We start from the raw sequence: 20,189 nt of genomic DNA on the forward strand, positions 1-20,189 counted from the left end.
TGTCAACAGCATGGATGACATCATAAATCCTTGTAGTCTTATTAGCAGGTTCCTCTCTCCTCCATAATGAGTTTGACGATTGCATGCAGCATAACACTTAAAAAAGCATTTTAAACCAAAAGAATAATATTGGTAGACAGCAAGAGATTCTTATTTCTATGCCTTCAATAATTATACATCACATATAATCCTCCTATTCAGAGAGGGGAAAACACTATGTATTTTCCTCCATCATGTGCAGAGTTTCAGCCAGAAATAAAAATAAAGTTATATCACACATGTAAGTACACGTTGAACGGCTGCTGCAGTATGTTATGCCGTTCGCAGTTAACAAACTGTGAGTAGATTTCCCCATGACTAAGTGGATATGAATAAGTTAATTAGTATCTGCTATTGCACAATGCTCAGTAAGGGACCTGGTGAGATTCAGGGCCTCATTCAGAGGCGATGGGAACGCCTCCGTTTGGGCTGCCACCCCCCCGGCCCGCCTTCCAAACGAGGCGAGCTGTCAATCAACATCGACAGCTCGCCCCCTTTGGAAAGAGACCTGCTACGACCGGCGCTGTCGGTCGTAGCGGGTCTCACGCATGCGCACGAGGGAGACGGCTCCCTCATGCGCATGCGCACTGGCAAAACAACGAGGCGGCCGTGCGGTCGTAGACCGTACGGCCGCCTCTGAATAAGGTCCTCAGTGCTTGAACCTGATTCTAAGCATAAATGCAATGAGAGTACTTAAAAAAGGCAGGGTAGATATGCAAGTGTGCAATTCTCAGCAGAGGGAATAAAAGTATGCCCAGCTTTGTCAGACAGACATGCTGCTGCTTGCCATTTGCATTGGTGGCAAGTGGCAGGTTGCTACAGTATGTGAAAGTTTAATTTATGAGTTTGTGTAACATGAAGAAGCTTGAAGTGAGAAGGTGGGCGTTTTAGAATGGGAGAGTGTTACTGCACTATCTCCAATATGGCTCCACCAGGGATTATGCTTTATTCCCTTACCGAGGTGGCTACCAGAGTTACTACTGCGCATGTGCATCATCATATTCATAGGATTTTCTTTACAAATGATGCAGTTCTACGCAAGTAAATCCTAAAAACACACATTTTCCAAAAGGTTTCCACAATTTTGGCCACTACTGTATTTTACAGTGGAACTACAGGTGCCAGCATGCCTGCCCTTTTACACTTGTGGAATGACAAGTGCCAGCAGGTGGCCGGCACCCGTGCCTCCACTGTAAAATATATAGTTAAAAAAACACAGTACACACACACCATATACAGTACAACTTTATTACATTCACCTACCTCCTTAACTCATAATTACCTACTGCTAGCTGGACACGTCCTCCGTAGTATCCAGGGGTCTTGGCAAAAAAAAAAAACATAACTCGATTCAGATACTTAGTTTAGCGGTGAATGTGTGTGACCAGATACACCGCTAACCTGCTCCTGACTGATCAGTGTGAAGTGTTAGGAGCCAGCAGCCAATCAGTGGCTGCAAACTGTAGAGCAGCCGCTGTTTGACTCCGGCTACTGACAGTTCCCATGTGGGCTGGTCAGTGAGTCAGGAGCCGGAGCCAATCAGCAGCTGCTCTACAGTTAGATGCCGCTGATTGGCTGCCGGCTCCTGACAGTTCACACTAGGCAGGCAGGAGCCGGTTAGCGGTGTATGTGGTCACACGCATACACCGCTAATGTAAGTATCTGGTCTGGGTTTCGTTTTTTTATTTTGCCAAGTACGGGGATGCTAAGGAGAGCGATGCCAGGATGGAGGTGAGTATGAGATCTTTATTCCAGGTACTCTCAGTGGATTCTACAAGGAGATGGGAACCGACGAGCTGGCACAGGTAGGTATGTGTGCATGAGGTAGTTAGGTATGTAATAAAGTTGTACTTTAGACGGTGTGTGTGTACTGTGTTTTTTTAACTATTTATTTTACAGTGGAGGTACGGGTGCTGGCTGCCTGCTGGCACTTGTATTTTCATAAGTGCAAAAGGACAGGCATGCTGGCAGCTGTAGTTCCACTGTAAAATACAATAGTTTTGAACTATTTTCCATATTATTACCTCTGTACCAACAGCCCAGGGCTGCAGGGAAGAGCCTCAGGCTTCAGCCTAAGCCTGGGGTTTCAGGAGAGGAGGGACCCCTTCTTTGGGGGTCCACACTTCCCCTGAGATCCCCAGCTTTTGGCTGACTAGCTTGGGGTGTTAATGCTTTGGCCTTGGAGACCCAGTGATAGGGTCTCCTGGCTGTGAAATTACACCCTGGTTGGTGTGGGTCCAGTGCTTGTTCTAAATATAGGGGGACCCCTATGCATTTTTCCCTCCTATATTTAAAACCAGGACAGGCCCTACAGCCAGATGCTGGTTCCTAAATTACAGGAGAACCCTACACGTTTTGTTCCCCATAATTTTCGGAACCAGGGCTGGCTGTGTAGTCCGGGGCTGGTTATGCTTTTGGAGGGGGACCCTACGTCATTTTGTTTAAATATTTAACCCTTTTTTTACAGGTATAACACAAGCAGCGTTTACATATCTCACTGATATGTGCTTGCTGCTTGTTTGGGAGAGTTAGGCAGAAAGAAGACACTGCAATCATGGATGAGTAATCTCCAACAAAAGAGAAATCTCGATCTGCTTCACCATCGGCCAACTCACTCTAAGCTAAATTTACTTCTTAGTAAATTTGTGAGTTTCAGGAACCTCAAATCACCAAAGTATCGGCGATGCTAATCGAGTTGAAAAAAAAAAAAACTCGACCAGACTCGATTCTTAGTAAATTTACCCCATAGTGTTTTCCCCTCTCTGAATAGGAGTATTATATGTGATGTATAATTATTGAAGGCACAGAAATAAGAGTCTCTTGCTGTTTACCAATATTATTCTTTTGGTTTAGAATGCTTTTTTAAGTGTTATGCTGCATGCAATTGTCAGACTCATTATGGAGGAGAGAAGAAGCTGCTAATAAGACTACAAGGATTTATCATGTCATCCATGCTGTTGACAGAATAGACTGGGATCGGGGTTTTACCGCATTTTAAATATGTACCATCACCTGGCCACCGTGGCTCCGATGCAGAAAGTAATGTCAGCTTTTGCTGGTGTTACCCTATAGAAGCCTATGGGCTTCTACCACATCGTGCTGGTATGAAGGATCCGATCTTATTCCTCCTATCATGCCCCACGGCCGCTGCGTCACTCTGCGCATGTGCAGATGGACTCCTGGGTCATAAACCCTGAAGTCCACAGCACAGCGCAGATCGCAAAGGACAGCTCTCACTGGAAGAGCTGTCTTTTGTGCTACTGATCGCATATGTTAGTGCATATGCGATCAGTAGGGATGCGATGCATGGCGGGATGTACACCGCAAGGTTAGTACATCCCGCCCATAGAGAGAAAAAAGAGATAAATATATTTTCACCTGCTTAATATTGAAGGTTATATGCTCCATGTATGAATAAGGTTACAAGTATGCTAAAAAATCTTTCTCCTGGCTATAACTTATCCATATTCTTAGAGTGATTTATTGATTTATATTCAGACACATACAGAGTCTATGTTTGTCTGAGAGTATGTTGTATGTGTGCTACATATATATCTTTTAATTTTTTAAAGAATATGAAATTAAAAGTTATATATTAAATTAAACCTATTACTTAAGCGTGCCCTCAAAAAGAGAGTTTTCTTTTCTTCCTTGTGTTCTGCTGGATAGCTTTACGTCAGCATCATTGGAATCGATGGATGGAGCACAGCACAGCAGCAGCCACTGGAGTGAATATTATGTATTGCAAGTGATACATGCTTTAGCACAATACCTTTCATGCCAACAGAAGTTCTAAGTGAGAGGGTGTTATGTAGTGCCACCCACCTCCCCAAATAATTAGATAAATAAATATGGTTACTAGGGGCTTGACACTTGCATGCTATGCCTGTCTATTGCTAATCTGTTTTCTGTTTCCTTTTACACATCAGCAAACAGTTTACCTAATGCTGGGCATACACTGCCAGATAAAATGTCTGTCAGACCGACAGACATTTTATCTCGCTGGCTGCCAGCCGCAGATGTCCGCGGCATACACTGTGAGAGAAATCTCACAGTGTATAGCCTGACATCTGCGCTCCGCCCCCGGGGGAGGAGACATTTCCCTGTTCCTTCCGTAGGAAGGAAGTCTGTCTGTCGGCCGCGCTGGGCATACACTGCCCGATGCGGCCGACAGTTTCCCGGGTAAATATCGCATCGGACGGGCATGCTGGACAATCCAGCATGCCCGACCGAGCAATATTTAACCCTCGGTCGCCCGCATACACGCTGCAATTATCGCGGCGATCCGCCGATATCGGGCGGATCGTCCCGATAATTGCAGAGTGTATGGCCAGCATTAGCCATATTATTATTATTATCCTTAGCAAATAATACCTAATATTTTATCATAGCAAATAATAACTGACTCATAGTTTGGTTGTGCATAGACACACAATATACAGTATTATTGAGAAATTTGTACCAAAACCAGTTGTGAAATTGTCGACCAATTACAGGATAACAAGATATCATGATAACATTGTATGCACCTCTCCACAGGGGTTGGCTGTACAGAAACTTATATTAAGAAGAACAACCACAAGAAGGTGTTGATCCCAGAGAAGAAACAATGAAGATTATTGGGGTATTCATATTATTTTCCATATTTCATTTGACACTTTCAGCTAGAGGCTCTTTGGTGAAAGTCAAAGATAATGGATATGAAGACATTATTATTGCAATAAGCCCAAAAATTCCTGAAAATGGAGAGTTAATTCAAAGACTAAAGGTATGTTATTGTTATTATAATTATAGTATGGGAATAGGCAAAGTCGCCATTTGTGTTGACGGCATACGTTCAGGAAGCCGGCGGACGGAATGCCGACCGCCGGCTTCCAGACACTGTTATCCTGACTAGGGATGAATGACAGGCATCTAAATCTAGAAGCCTGTCATTTACCTGATGTCGGGAGACTGGTGCCTGGCATCCCGACCGAGCGGATGCTGGGTGCCGCAGCAGACAGCCGTGGGGGGAGGGTTAGGTTTAGGGCTCCCGGGGGGACTTAGGGTTAGGCACCCCCCCGGGAGGTTAGGGTTAGGCTAGGGGGAGGGAGGGTTAGGCACCCCCGGGGGGAGGTCAGGGTTAGGCATCCCCCTGGGGGACTTAGGTTTAGGCAGCGGGGAAGGGGGGGTTAGGTTTAGGCACTTAGAGGGGGGATTAGGGTTAGGCACTGGGGGGTAAGGTTAGGGTTAGGCACCCTAAAAGATGGTTAGGGTTAAGGGGTAGATTAGGTTAGTCAATACGTACCTATGGACGATCAGGATTTCTTCCTCTGTTGGCCACACGCTGTCGGGATTTGAACCGCCGACAAGGGGTCCAGCGGTAATTCATACCGATTCCGTGTTGACATACAGTAGAAGTGTTAAAATACGTGTTTTAAATATATATATAAATCTTTATATGTTAAATGTTTTAGTTTTACTTTTTCAGTATTATTGTTTACATTATATAATAAAATTGCAGTTTTCTGGGCAGATTTCATTACATGCATTGCGCAGTAACAGTACAGTAGGCTGATTCTGCTCACACCTCCATAGGCTGCGAGCAGGATCAGCCGTCTGTGAGTTAACGCACGTAGCAGTCATAAAGCCTGATTCAGAAATGTATGCAAACCAGTAGTGCAACTTTGGTTCATTTTTGGGGCGTGGGTCCCCCTGGATTGCTTTTGTTGATCTGTTTCAGGGCACCGCATTATAACACATTTTTCTTTTATAACACATTTTAACCCTCCACTGTTTGTTTATTATACATGTACCTCACCTTTTTTTATTTTCATTCTTTATATGCAGCTGTGGCTGATCTTAACTATCTCTTTTACACTGCACTTTTCTTACTATGGTGGTGCCCTGGGGTGGCTTAGCTGGGCTAGTTTGGGGGTGCCTGCGCTCTGGATTTGAACCCTAGTATGTTAGGGACCTACCCTGAAGAGGTTACCTGGATATTGGTGGGTAGGCCCATAACCTTGGCCAAGATTATGCTAAAAACCTCTATTGATTGCAAAATTTTATTGCATTTATATGTTATCAATAATTTGGAGTTGTGCACCTGAGATTTGCCTGTTTTTGTGCCTGCAATTAGTCTCATCAGGTAGCACCTCCCATTATATATATATTCAAGAAATCTTTCCCAAACCCTGATGGCTTGCATACATCTCAGATTGTTAGGGGTATGCGCATGTGAGTGTTGCCCCCGTTGTGAAGGCATGCTGATCCCAGAGTCTGCTTCGTCAGACACAAATTTCCTGGACCCAGCTATCCAGTTCTGATTGCACAGCAGCTTTCCTGTGGCTGCCCAATAATATCCAGCTCTGATTCAGGCCCTGAAGCTGCTCCATCGTTTGCACTTTTAATTGAAACTACCCCTTAGAGGTAAATCTACTAAGATTAAAGTTTGGTCAAGTTAGCATTCTCTGGAGAGTTTGGGCATTTTTTTCCACTCGCAAATTTACTAATGACAAACTTGGGAGAGAAATCTCCTTTGCTACAGGAAAATTCTGGAGAGTTAGCAAACTCTCTTTACTTCACCATCGGCCAAACTCGAGTAACTTTTCACTAGTGAAGATAGGATTCGAGAATTTACCAAGATGAGAGTTTCTAAACTCTCATGAGAATGGACAATAGGCCTGTAAAAATTTGTGAAATCATTTTGCCTGCCTGTGAGCTGCTAGTTTGCCAGAAACATACACAGATCAGTGTGATCCATGTATGTTTCTGCCTGTATATAGTACATACTTCTCTGCTGTCAGATGTTCACCACCGCTTCTCCAGTAGATCCAATGGGAGTACCTGGAATAAAGATCCCATACTCACCTATATCTTGTCGCTGCTCTCCGTAGCATCCCCGTACTTGGCTCGGGAGACGGTTAGCAGAGTATGTGTTCAAACACATACACCGCTAATGTAAGTATCTGGTTCGGGTTTCGTTTTTTTTGTTGCCAAATACGGGGATGCTACGGAGAGCAGCGACAAGATATAGGCGAGTATGGGATCTTTATTCCAGGTACTCCCATTGGATCCGGGAGAAGCGGTGGTGAACATCTGGCAGCAGATAAGTATGTGTGAGTGGGATAGGTGTATGTATTAAATTTCTACTGCATACGGTGTGTGTACTGTGTTTTTTTAACTATTTATTTTACAGTGTGGGTACGGGTGCCGGCCACCTGCTGGCACTTGTAGTTCCACAAGTGTAAAAGGGCATGCATGCTGGCACCTGTAATTCCACTGTAAAATACAATAGTTTTGAACTATTTTCCACATTATTACCCCTGTAACCACAGCCCAGGGGTAGGAGAAGAGCCCCAGGCTTCAGATTAAGCCTGGGGTTTCGGGAGAGGGGGGACCCCTTCTTGGGGGGGTCCCCACCTTCCCTGAGATTTCTGGCTTGGGCTGGCCAGCTAGGGGTGTTAATGCTTTGGTCCTGGAGACCCGGTGATAGGGTCTCCTGGCTGTGACATTACACCCCGGTCGGTTTGGGTCCAGTGCTGGGTTTAAATATAGGGGGACCCCTACGCATTTTTTTATCCCTATATTTAAAACCAGGACAGGCCCTGTAGCCAGGTGGTTATCGAACATCCTGCACATGCACCATTCCCTCAACTACTATGATGACCCTCGATCAACGATCGAGGGTCCCTATATTAACCAGGTTAACCTGGTCGATATCGACCAGGTTGGCCTGCATGCACGGGCGTTGGTCGATATCTATATCAACCATTTATGCCCACACATCGACCATCGTTTGGTTGTTTGAAGGGGCCAGAAACTGGTCGATTTGAACGATAACGATATATCAATATCAACGATATATCAATATCGTTATCATTCAAATCGACCAGGGAATCTGACCGTGTGTATGCACCATTAGTGTGTGTGGCTTTGAGTCACACAAATCAAACTCTATATAGGTGAAGGCAAGGATATTTTATTACATTTGACTGACCTGACAGTCCATATACAATCACTGATCAAACTCCTTCCATTTGTTACATGTTTTCTCCTGAGTATGTTTGCCATAACAGGATATATAATAGGATCATCTATTACAGTACTATTTTGTTTGCAAATGTGTTTACAGAAAATGGTGACAGACGCTTCTACCTACATGCTGCAAGCTACGGGAAACAGAGTTTTTATTAGGAGTGCAAAAATTTTAATTCCCAACACCTGGTCAAGCAACAGCATGTTTGAAAGGCCAAAGGCAGAGTCCTATGATAAAGTAAGTTATATATATATATATATATATATATATATATATATAATATATATATATATATATATATATAATATATATATATATATATATATATATATGTGTGTGTGTGTGTAATTATATAGTACAATACTATTTAATTTATATAGAAAAGTTAGAATGCCCAAGTTCAGATAACAAGGTCGGTAAACAATGTTCAAATATTTATACTAGAGGTAGCAGAATCACTGGAATGGACACACAAGACAAATACTCTGCAGACATACATAAGTTCAACTATGCATCCAAAAGGATATTACACACTACACATGCACCCACCCCCCAAATGTGTGTTTGAAAGACACTTTTAAAATAGAGACCTAAGAAAAACATCTGTATCCAATGCTATTGTTTTACAGTTGCCTGGTGTACCTGAGCCCTTAAAGCAAATACTGTAAATTACATAAAATAATACGCAACACAGCAATCAATTAAAATATAAAGTGGGGTTAATGCAACAAACTCCCATTCACGAGGTCAACTGAAAAATGCTGCCGCTCCCCTCTCTCCCCTCATGCATACATCTCAAACATTGTGACCAGTGGCGTATCTATAATGGGTGCAGTGTGTGCTGGGCACATGGACCCCCCAGGTCCAGGGGGGCCCCGCACCGCACACACTGCACCCATATTATTTTAGACTTACCTGTCCGTGGTCCCATGTCGGGTGTCTGCGCTGCTCAGAACTCCGGAAAATGGCCACGGCGGCCATTTTTCCGGTGTTCTGTGCATACGCAGTAGACTCTGGGCACTAGAGTGTGCCCAGAGTCTACTGCGCATGCGCAGAACGCCAGAAAAATGGCCACCATGGCCATTTACCGGTGTTCTGCGCATGCGCTGTAGACTCCGGGCACACTCTAGTGCCCAGAGTCTACTAAGGCTCCGGTGGCTGGCTAGCCGCATCAGTCGGCTGCCGGCCACCGGGGAGAGAGGAGGGGGCCCCACACAGGGAGTGCACATGGGCCCCCTCCTCTCTTAAGATGCCCCTGATTGTGACAGTCCATTCAGTGACAAGGGGTGGGGCAGGGACATTGGCTGCTGGACACTGGGAGTGTGACAGCATCATAGTGTATGTGTCCATATCCCAGCGGGTGTTTTTACAAGAAAAGGCCATTTGTTATGCCAAATCAGTAGAGACACCTTGCAACTTGAGAGATATTCCCACAGTTAACACATCCCTATTTGTGACAACTGCTCACTTGAAAATGAAACTGCAGTTCTTAGACATATGTGTGTATTGCACATCATCTTTGCCCCAATTCTATAGGAATAAAATGTTCATGTGCACTGTGTATCTATTAAATGCAGAGCAATTTTTTTTATGAATTCTTGGAGAAAAGTGCTATATAAATAAACTTTTTTATTAGTAGTAGTAGTAGTAGTATCACTACTACAATAAATTGTTGCTCGATATGTGCTTTTTGTTGATATGTAGTTAAATTGTTAATGGCTTCATGCTGCCTCTTAACTATGTGTTATTGTGCATGACTCATCTGACTCAATAACATTACATGTTTGAGTCACTAGGCTTAAAGGTCAGACTCATTAGACTCCTGGTGCAAGACTACTTTACTTGGTTCTATAAAAAGATATGCATATGCACAAGACTGTATCTTTTCTATGGGAGCCTCAAAGTGCTGTACAGTTTTACAATACCTTGCCCAAGAGGGATTGAAACTGCTGTTTGTCCTAGCATGTTTTATCTATTTTATAATAACTCTGGTTTGGAACCAACATTTAGACTAATCTACTTGCTCACATCCACTATGATCCTACCAGCTTGTAGGTATCTGCCTATACTTTTAACAGTGGCCTGATATTGCAGAAATTATTTAGGTATATTGAAATAGCGTATATCTTTGTGTGGTAAAAGAAAAATAACATAAGTAGTATACATTTTGCACAATTAATGGTTGGCATGTAAGTTTACTGTACAAGCTGTGAAATATTTAGGCCCTTTCAGCAGTATGAGATCTTGGGGTTCCAGCTTATATGTTCACTGAAATTTACAGTCAAGAAGAAATGACTTTCCAATTTGCTCTTTTCCCCTTAGGCTGATGTTATCATAGCTGATCCTTTAATTGACAGAGATTTCCCATACACTTTGCAATATGGTGGCTGTGGGGAAAAGGGAAAATACATACATCTGACACCAAGTCTCATACTAAATGACAACTTGCTGACAATCTTTGGACCCAGAGGTAAAGTCAATTGTTTATCTATATATGCCTTCCATGACGTAGGTATCCATATAGAAGGGATTTTTCAACTCCTAAGAGGATGAAAAGGGCTAAAATGTGCAATCTCCTGCCTGACTGTCTCATCGTGGCTGTAGCACAGTTCATATTCAAACACCAACTGTCATCCCAAGTGCTACCAAACATCATTGGCAGTTGGTGTGGCTCCCCTATTTGAATAGTGAGGAAAGGAAATGTGTTACTACAGGGGTGAGAGAGGAAAATGTGTTACTACACAAGTGAGACAGTGGAATGTGTTAGTACACAGGTGAGACAAGGTAGTGTCTTACTATAGCAGTGAAGAATTACTATAGAGGTAAAGGATTAATGTGTTATTAGAGTGGTGAGATAAAAACAGTAAATATCTAAGGTCTACCCGTATGACACAAGGTACATCAGCTAGTAACATATCATTTTATGTATCTCCATCTTTGGGCGGGCCAGTCAGCTCTTCACAGTGTTCCGCAGGGCAGTGGCATCACAAGGTGGGTAAGGGCCACACCCGGGTGTCACCCATCGAGGAGTGACCACAAGGTGCAGGCTCCCCCTAAGTGACAGGAGCTGGGTGCTGCACTGTAGCAGTAAGTGCAGCACCTGGCTCCTATCACAGTGAGGGAGTCGGCATTGCCCTCACCTCCGGCACCCCCCACCACCCCTCTGATAACCATGGACCGGGTTTCAATATTTGAGGCCATGCCCCTTCCCTGAGATCATGCCCCTTCCCTGATGCCACACCCCTTCCCAAAGGTCACACCAATTTTTGCCGGCACTCGGCTACGCTGCACGCATAGCATCCCTCCCCACACCAGGTGTCATGGCGGAGAGGGACGCCACTGCCGCAGAGGAAAGGAATTTGGGTGAGCACTCTCTCCGCATTGGGTGAGTAGCATCTACACAGTTTGGAGGAGAGCCTGGGGGCAGCCTAGCATCTGCGGGCATGCCCCCATAGTGATGAAATGGGGGGAGTACCGCAAAGCCATGCCCCTTCTCCATGAGTCCACCCCATTTTCGGGAGGTTTGGCTTAGCCATTCACTTGTTACCTATAGTAAAGTAAAGTATTATCTTGTATATCGAGTTTTTTATCTGAGACTTTCCAGGTGAATGCACAATGTCTTACATCAGAAAAGAGAAAAGTTGGGAGTTATGTGTAGAGGAAGAGGCAGCAAGGGAAAGTAAAAGCTGGGACAGGACTTTTCTGCAAAGGCTATTCCAGCAAGTGTCAGATTGACACATTCAAGCGGCATTTGCATAGACTGCACTGAGAATTACAGCGTTATTAGTACTTTCAAATCATACTGAAAACACAAATTGTGATAAATATACACACCATGATCTTCTCAAAGTAAAACAATAATACCAGAAGTATCTGAGTATTTTACCAATAATATAATTAAACTTTTAGTCAAGTTCACATATCCAGTAACACTACTCATTTCCCTTGCTCAAATAAACGCATTGGGTCTGATTCTGAGGTGCACCTAGTACCGATGTTTGCGCCTTTGTTTTGTTTCTGCGCATACACTAGTCTGGAAATACTTAATGCACACGCATGAACCAATGAGTGCGATGATGTACAAAATCGCTATGACTTGAGATGCCATTTGCAATCCATAGCTGTTTCAGGGTGGATACTGGGAAGTGACCAAAAGTGATTGCACAAAGAGGAGGTGGCATGGGTCTGTAATGGGAGTGTGATGGGTGTGTTTCGGCATGTGGCTGCGTTCTCTGTCGATGTTGGAGAAATCGGACCCACCAGTGCAGCTGAACGTTGCTCAAAAATGCAAAGTGGGCATCGCAGGCTCTGCTCAGTTGGTCACATGGAATTACACAAGATACATGCTCAAGCTAACATTTGCCTATTTTCGCACTTGTGAATCCGGAACAAATCGCAGCCGCACATGTACTGCACCTCTGAATTAGACTCATTATTAGCAGCAAAAAACTTTGCTAATTTTGTACTCTAATTATTATTGTTATAATGCATGATTGCAAAAAGAGAACAAAAAAGAAGTCTATTTTGCAGTCTACCTGGACCGAAATTACTTAAAATATAACCTTTATTGGTATTAGTTAAAATATATTTATAACTTTAAGAGACAAATATTGTAATCGAAATAGTGAAACTTAAACATATAAAGTAAGACACACCTATGTGAAAAATAAAAAAATTACATATATTTTGAAATATAATTTTGCCACTGTGTTCCACTGGTAATTATATTTCTTTATTATTTTCAAGGTAATGTCAATCTATATTATTATATGGTTAGTACCTGCACTTATTGGTATATATGTCAGTATGCTTAATTGGAAATATATAGATTGTATTTATAAATAATAAAAGATCAATTGGACATTATTGTAGAAATTCCTCTTTTCTGGCTCAGTAGAGATATATATTGTATTGTTACATTGACAAACCAGTTCTAATTGGATCATTGTATTTCTCTGTGTCTTCTCTGTGTCTTCCAAATAATTCACATAAAAATCACTGGACATGCATGCCCAGAAAAGAATTGTAATAGTTGTTGGACAGAAAAATCTGTTGTAAATGCACCCTCTGGGGATTAAGATACTGTAGATAAACATGAACTCCTAGATTCCAGCATGCAGAAATTGACTAATAATTGAACAGATCCAAACATTACACCGGGGGCTTTACCTGTGCAGTAAATATTATGGGTAATTTAATCCAGAGCCGTAACTAGAGTTTTTGGTTGCTTGTGCCAGAAAGAGCATTGGCGCCCCCCTCATTTTTCAAAGGGACATAATGCACCCAAAAAAGGGCCATTCCTTCATGGGGAAGGGCCAGGGAAGAGATAGGTGAGGCCAGGAGATGCTGGGGATGAAATAAGAGGAAGTTACAAGCAAGAATGATAATAAACAGAAAATTGACAGGCACAAAGAGCGCCCCCTGACCTGTGGTGCCCTGTGCGATGGCAACGGCCGCACTACCCTAGCTATGGCCCTGATTGAATCTCCCCTTATGTAAACACCAAGCAGAAAACCCCACAGAGGTACCCTGGCATGGTAAATACAAGCACAACTTTAATCTACAGTATATCTCTGTGATAAGTGGCGATAGTGAATATTAGTTAGCACTTGATATTGTTTAATAGATCCCCTGGATCTTTAATGTATCTCTGTGTTAATTATTGTGAGTGTGCTTTCAGTTCCACTTAGGAAAACCCTGTACTCAACTCACCTCAGTGACATTATAGTGAGAGGAGTGGCCACTGATCCCTCATGCAAAGTGCTTCCTACGGGTCTATTTACTAAGCCTTGGATGGAGATAAAGTGAATGGAGATAAAGTACAAGCCAATCAATTCCTAACTGCCATGTCCCAGGCTGTGTTTGAAAAATGACAGGTAGGAGCTGGTTGGCTGGTACTTTATCTCTCTCCACTTTATATCTCTTCAAGGCTTAGTACATAGACCCCTTAGTCACATGCACACTTAAGCTTGTAACTCGAAAGCAATTTGCTACAGGGATCATAATCGCTGTGGGCCCTTGTCAGACTGACCAGCAGCAACATCCCCCATCCCTCCTCCGATACGACTGTCCTCACTTATGGTGATAGGAGGCGTGGCTGTGCTCAACCTGCTAGGACAACCCAGAACCAAAGTCATGCCTCCTCCCAGCATCAGTGAGGAGAGACGGAGCACCAGACTCAGGGGGTGAGTAGTTTGGAGGGGGAAGGGGTACAGCTAAACCTATGGGGGTCCCGTGGAAATTTTGCTATGGGTCCCTCATACAGTGTCGGACTGGGGCATAAAGGGCCCCCTGGGGGTATGCAGTGCTATGGGCCCGTGCTTAAGGGGTGTGGTCAGCCACTACAGCTGCTGAGCTAACCATTAGGCAAATCTTGGTGTAATTTCTTTAGAAGTTCATCAAGCACCCATGTTTATCCATAGTCCTGCTCCACCAGGTAACTGACCCTCTAATAGAGTAACAATGTATAATTTGAGTGCACAGTCTTGAACCTGACACCTAGTGGAGGGGGAGGGGCCCCCAGACACTGAGGCCCATCGGGGAATTCCCCTATGCCCCTGTGGGCCAGTCCAACCCTGCCCTCTTAGCTCTAGCTACACCCCTGTTGTTCTCCCTATAAGAAATAGGCCAGTTACGCTTAGAAATATCTAGATTCACACAAGCAGGGACAAAGATTGAATTTAATATGAGCAATGTTATGTACCTGTAATACACAGTAAATGTAACATGTTTCCTACATACTGTATGTGATACATACACTAAGAATTGTGTCATACTGTAAGTACAGATGGTGTACTACTCTGTATGACCTAATACAACCATGAAAATGTGTTTTCTAGGGAAGGGAATCTCATTTCACATTTCTGTGAATAGCAAAATGCTAATGTATGGCAAATACAATGCAATTATAAATTAAGATGCAATAGTGGGACATGAAATAATTGTTTATATGAATTGATGTTCTCGTAAATGTGTTATTTCTATTTGCAGGAAGAGTGTTTGTCCATGAATGGGCTCACCTGAGATGGGGAGTTTTTGATGAATACAATGAAGAGATTCCCTTCTACCACAGTAAAGTAGGCAAAGTGGAGGCAACCAGGTAAATGTGAGATCTGTGAAACTCATATTCAATGTCCCCTGTACAATCAATCACAATACTGAGGATCTATACTCCTGTTGTTTAGTGCAACCCCCTCACAATGAATCTTTCCAACAGGCTTAGTTTTTTTTAGATACTATGGGGCATATCTACAGTAATTAGGCACAGTGTTTACAGCATGGGGTAAAGCTCTGTGTTTTACATCTGGAGCTATTCAATTATTTTCCATTTTCCTGCACAGTAGACTCTCAGGAAACGCGAGGTAACCCGTAGATTCAGTGTAAAATGCTGTTATCTATTGGTTTCCCCACTCGTTAAATCCCAGATGGTCCATTTCAACAGCCCCTGAGGCTGCCAGTAAAAGTACACCCTTTGGGCCTAATGCGCGGAGATGCAGAACCTAATTGAATAGGCCCGAGTACATACTTACAAGAAAAGGAAAACACTCATGTCCGTGTGCAGATCTGACACTTACGCCTCCTCATGCTTAGAGAGGTGGGATGCGGGAGATGGTCTAACATAGGCCAATTACAGTAAGGACTTGTTCACATAATTGAGTATAAAAGGCTATTTTCATTTCACCGTGTGATAGTATCCCAGCGCTCTTGAGTCCCGGAGCCGCACATTGTAGCTGGAGGGACGGGGGATGTGGCATTTAGGTCAGCGCTGCGGTGTGTGTGTTTAATGTGTGTTTCTGTGTCAGTGTGTCTGTCAGCATGTGTGTGTGTGTGTATGTGTGTATCTGTCTGTGTCACTATGTGTGTAGGCTAAAGGGGGGGGAGAACAAGTCGCATGCTGTACATTTGAAAAGCGGATGTTTATGTTTATGTGGATTCCAAACTTTTTTCTTAATATTATGTATTATTTTGTATTAGGCTATGACCTGCATGTAATGAAGACAATCATGTAGTGGGCTAAATAATTATCAAGCATGAACTGTATATATTCACCAGACACGATATTGGCTAGGGTCATAAAATAGAGTGATCAGTGCAGGATACAAATTAAGAATTAAGTAATGATGTGCTCAATTCACAAAGACTATGATGGTGAATTGTACAGTATAACACTTCTATATAAAGTAAAAATGGGAATTTGGTTATTAATGCAAGTGCATTATGACCAATTGTTTTATACATTAGTAAATAAAAATACATTAATCATTCAGGTGCTTTTATGTAAAAAAAAAATATTTAAATATAAAAGGTAAGTCTCCTTGCAGTCTGGGCACGACAGACAGTACCTAGAGAAGGCAATCTGTATCTGCTCTCTCACCCTCTCTTCCTCCTAAATCCCCCCTAACTTTTTTCCCCTTTTTTCCCATATCGCTCCCCCATCACCCTGTCACTTTATACTCTTCTTTTCTCTCTCACCCTTTTTATCTCGTCTCTCACCGCAGACGGATGCGTGCATACCTAAGCGGCACTGGATTACATGCAAATAAAGCAATTGCCTGCGCAATTTTTCTGTAAGTGGGGAATGGGTAGTGTTGTACTGGGGCATGAGGAAAGTGTCGGCATAGCAGGAGATTCAGATCAGTCCCTGTAGGAGTAGGTAATACAACAGCAGCAATACTGCAGAGCAATTGTATAAAGGGAAATACTGGGGGCATTGCATAAGGGGGACCACTACTGGGGGCACTGTATAAGGAGCACTGCATAGGAGGGACCACTCCTGGGAACTCTGTATAAGGGGCACTACTGTGGGGAGTGGGTCTTTAATAAATCATGCTGGCTGTATTTATTTGCCTGCTGCATTCATTTTTATTAGTGATAGAGCAGTGTATGTCTGTGTCAGTCAGTTTGTGTGTACCCCATCATAGGCCGGGTGCTATATTTTACTGTAGTGGTCCTAAATCCAGTGTAATATATATATATATATATATATATATATATATATAAATATTCGTGGCTAGATGTTTTTTCATTGGTTTGGTAACCAATGATTTGGAAGTCCCCCTTTCAAAATCCTGCGTTTGCCACTGACATGCAGTCTATGCAACTGAGGTTTGAGCAGTAATGTGGCTCCTACAACCCACTCAGTGCCCACAATCTTCCCTTTCGATCACCACAACAATCTCACTGGCTTCCAACATCCTTCTTACTGCATACATTTATCTAATTTAGAATACACATTCAGCTCCCTTATTTTTAAAAATATCATACTCTGTCTCTGCATGTACATGTTCTTCCCCTACTGCATATGCCTTCATGCTGCTATATATTCCCCAATCCCTACTGCTTTGTGGTCTCCCAACTGTGCTAGTCTGTGTTCCCTCAACAGCACCAATCTGTTTTTCCCCAGCCAGACCGCCCTGCATCGGCGCTTTCTCCACAGCCACGTTGCTGTCTTTCTCTTATCTGTGGCACTCTTTCTTCCTTCATGTGCACTACTCTGTTCCCCCCAACCATGCAACTCTGTCTCCCCCCCCCATTGGCACCACTCTGTCTTCCTCCCTATCCACACCATCTGTCTTCCCCAATCCCTACTGCTGTGTGGTCTTGCTAGTCTGTGTTCTTTCATCTGCACCAATCTGTCTTTCTCCATCCGCACCGCCCTGCATCCGTGCCACTCTGTTTCCTGCTGCACCACTGCCTCCCCCTGAGCCATGCTGCTTGTCTTCCTTTCCACTGTGGCACTCTTCCTTCCTCCATCTGCACCACTCTGTCCCCCCCAACTGTGGAACTCTGTCTCCTCCCCCCACTCACACTACTCTGTCTTCCTACCCATCCACACCAATCTGTATTCCCCAATCCCTACCGCTGTGTGTTCTCCCATTTGTGTTAGTCTGTATTCCCTTATCTGCACCAATCTGTCTTTACCCATCTGCACTGCTGTCTTCCCATGTTCATGCCACTCTCTACCCCCATCCATGTTACTGTCCCCCCAAACTGTGCCACTCTGTTTCCCCCCATCTGCACCACTGTTTTCCACCCATCTGTATTACTTTGTTCCTCCACCCTATCCGCACCACTGTTTTTCACCCATCTGCATCACTTTGGTTACCCACCCATCTGTACTGCTTAATCTTCCCTAATCTACACACCTTTTTGTCTCACCCATCCAAACTGATCTGTCTCATCGCCCATCCACACCACTTTTATCCCATCAGCACAGCTCTATTTTCTGCTTAGACCTCAGTTGCATAGACTGCAAGTGTGTATTCCAATGAGCACATAATTCTGTGAATTAGCAGCTCCACCATTTTGTGAGTGACAGCAATCTTATTCTGTGAGAGTGCTGAATCTGCAGTTAACCACAGGTTGTGATGGCATACCATATCTGTATTGCGCAAGGAACACATCTATTAAGGTGTCAGCCTTAATGATTGTAATTTCATTGCTTTTTTTAGTTTGAGTGGCACAAATTCAGTAGGTTTTGTGGAATTTCAGATCATGTGTAAGAAGCCTTAATGGGACATGAAAAACCATAAGGTTTTTGTATAAGGAATTTCATTGCTTTTTTATAATTTATTAACCATCAGGGTTTTGAGGAGCAAACCGGTCCACCTGCAGGGCAGAAGGACAACACATAGGTACACTAACACGGGTGGAGGAGTAGACAGTACACAGGAGGTGTTTTAAGGGTGCAGAGGGAGAGACGGCTGCGGGGGCAGCCTGCAGGAGTGTGGGGCAGTGGCAGCAGTGGAGGTGTGGAGCAGTGGCAACAACGGGCATGCACAGAAGCATGGGTGACAAAGGGACTCACTGGTGCTGGGCATGCACCTGAGAAAATCAAATCAATATGACACAGATGCATGGACGTATCGGTGAGATCCATCCATATATTGTTTTAGAAAATGAATGTGTAATCCACAGCACAACCAGCATCAGGCTTGGAGCCCCAGTGCTGGTTGTGCTAAACACAGGGGACAAATTACGTAGGGGTTCCCTGTATTAAGCACAACCAGCACCAGGCAAATCAGAGCCAATCTTGGTTGTCAAAATGCAGAGGATGAGCGAAAAATGAAAAAAACTGAATTTTCCCCATAGAGAAATCTGAGGGGGCATGGTGTTTAAGGGGCTGCACCTCAAAAGGTATTAAAGGTATGGTGCTGAAATTTGGCATGGGCTGGTAGAACTGTTGCTCAGTGCTGCATGCAAAATTTCAGGGCAAAAACATACAAAATGAGGATTTGGGAGTAATTTAAATTTCCAACTGTCAGTAATTTCTGACACTCAATTAGGACCACTTTTCTACTGTTCTCTAGGGGGGATTTTTGGGAAGGCATAACTCAGGGTAGGGGACAAATTTACACTTTGGGTTTGTTTTATTATGTAGCTATTGTTCCAGGGTAAGTGTTTTTGGGGTTTAGGTAATTGAGAAAGTTATAGTTTTTAAACTATTACCTCATGAATCCGCCGTTATAGAGATAGGAATTTTCAACTTGATGCGCAGCCTCAGAAGGAGCCTCCATCAGGTGTACTCACTGTGGCTTCACTTGGGTGCACCAAGATGGCAGGTCAGTATGGGTGGTAGTGGCGGTGGGCTCGGAGGAAGGAAGCAGTCATAAGCTGCGGCTGGACATGGGGGATAGCAGACATTAGCTGCGGCTGGGACCCATGGGTGTTAGCAGCGGCAGTGGTGCAGGTGGCAGGACCCGGGGGAGGTAGCAGCAGACTGATGCAGGCTCAGATCTGAACGATCCGTGATACCTGTATCTAAATAAACACAGAAGCAGGGACAGGTCAGTGAGACCCATCTGTGCTTCTGAGTAATTAAAAAAATACCCTGTGTAAAAAAAAAAATGGCGTGGCCCCCTCCCCAAAAACAACAACCAGCCCTTGGCTTTGGAAAGCCAGTACTGGTTGTGCTAAGTACAGGGGACAAATGATGTAGGGGTCCCCCATATGTAGCACAACCAGTACCAGGCTTTTCAGAACCAGTACTGGTTGCCAAAATACGGGGGACATATGACAGAGGGGTCCCCTGTATTCAGCGCAACCAGCACAGGGCTCTAAGCTGGCCCTAGTTCTGAAAATACAGGGGGAAAAATGCGTAGGGTCCCCCGTATTTACCAGAACCAGCACCGGA

At 43.8% G+C, this 20,189-nt stretch overlaps 1 protein-coding gene across 1 annotated transcript in view; it reads left to right on the plus strand.

Moving 5' to 3' along the window:
* The first annotated feature begins 4,648 nt into the window (after positions 1-4,648).
* The window catches only part of LOC148540816 (calcium-activated chloride channel regulator 1-like), a 50,669-nt gene continuing 35,128 nt past the window's right edge, over positions 4,649-20,189 (plus strand). The window contains exons 1-4 of the mRNA XM_088482196.1: positions 4,649-4,807; positions 8,153-8,293; positions 10,379-10,526; positions 15,047-15,155. Coding sequence (XP_088338322.1) covers positions 4,649-4,807; positions 8,153-8,293; positions 10,379-10,526; positions 15,047-15,155 — 557 coding nt within the window. The remainder of the gene's footprint in view (positions 4,808-8,152; positions 8,294-10,378; positions 10,527-15,046; positions 15,156-20,189) is intronic.

This window comes from Taudactylus pleione, unplaced genomic scaffold, assembly GCF_031769625.1.
Source record: "Taudactylus pleione unplaced genomic scaffold, aTauple2 ptg000017l, whole genome shotgun sequence".
Lineage (NCBI taxonomy): Eukaryota > Metazoa > Chordata > Amphibia > Anura > Myobatrachidae > Taudactylus > Taudactylus pleione.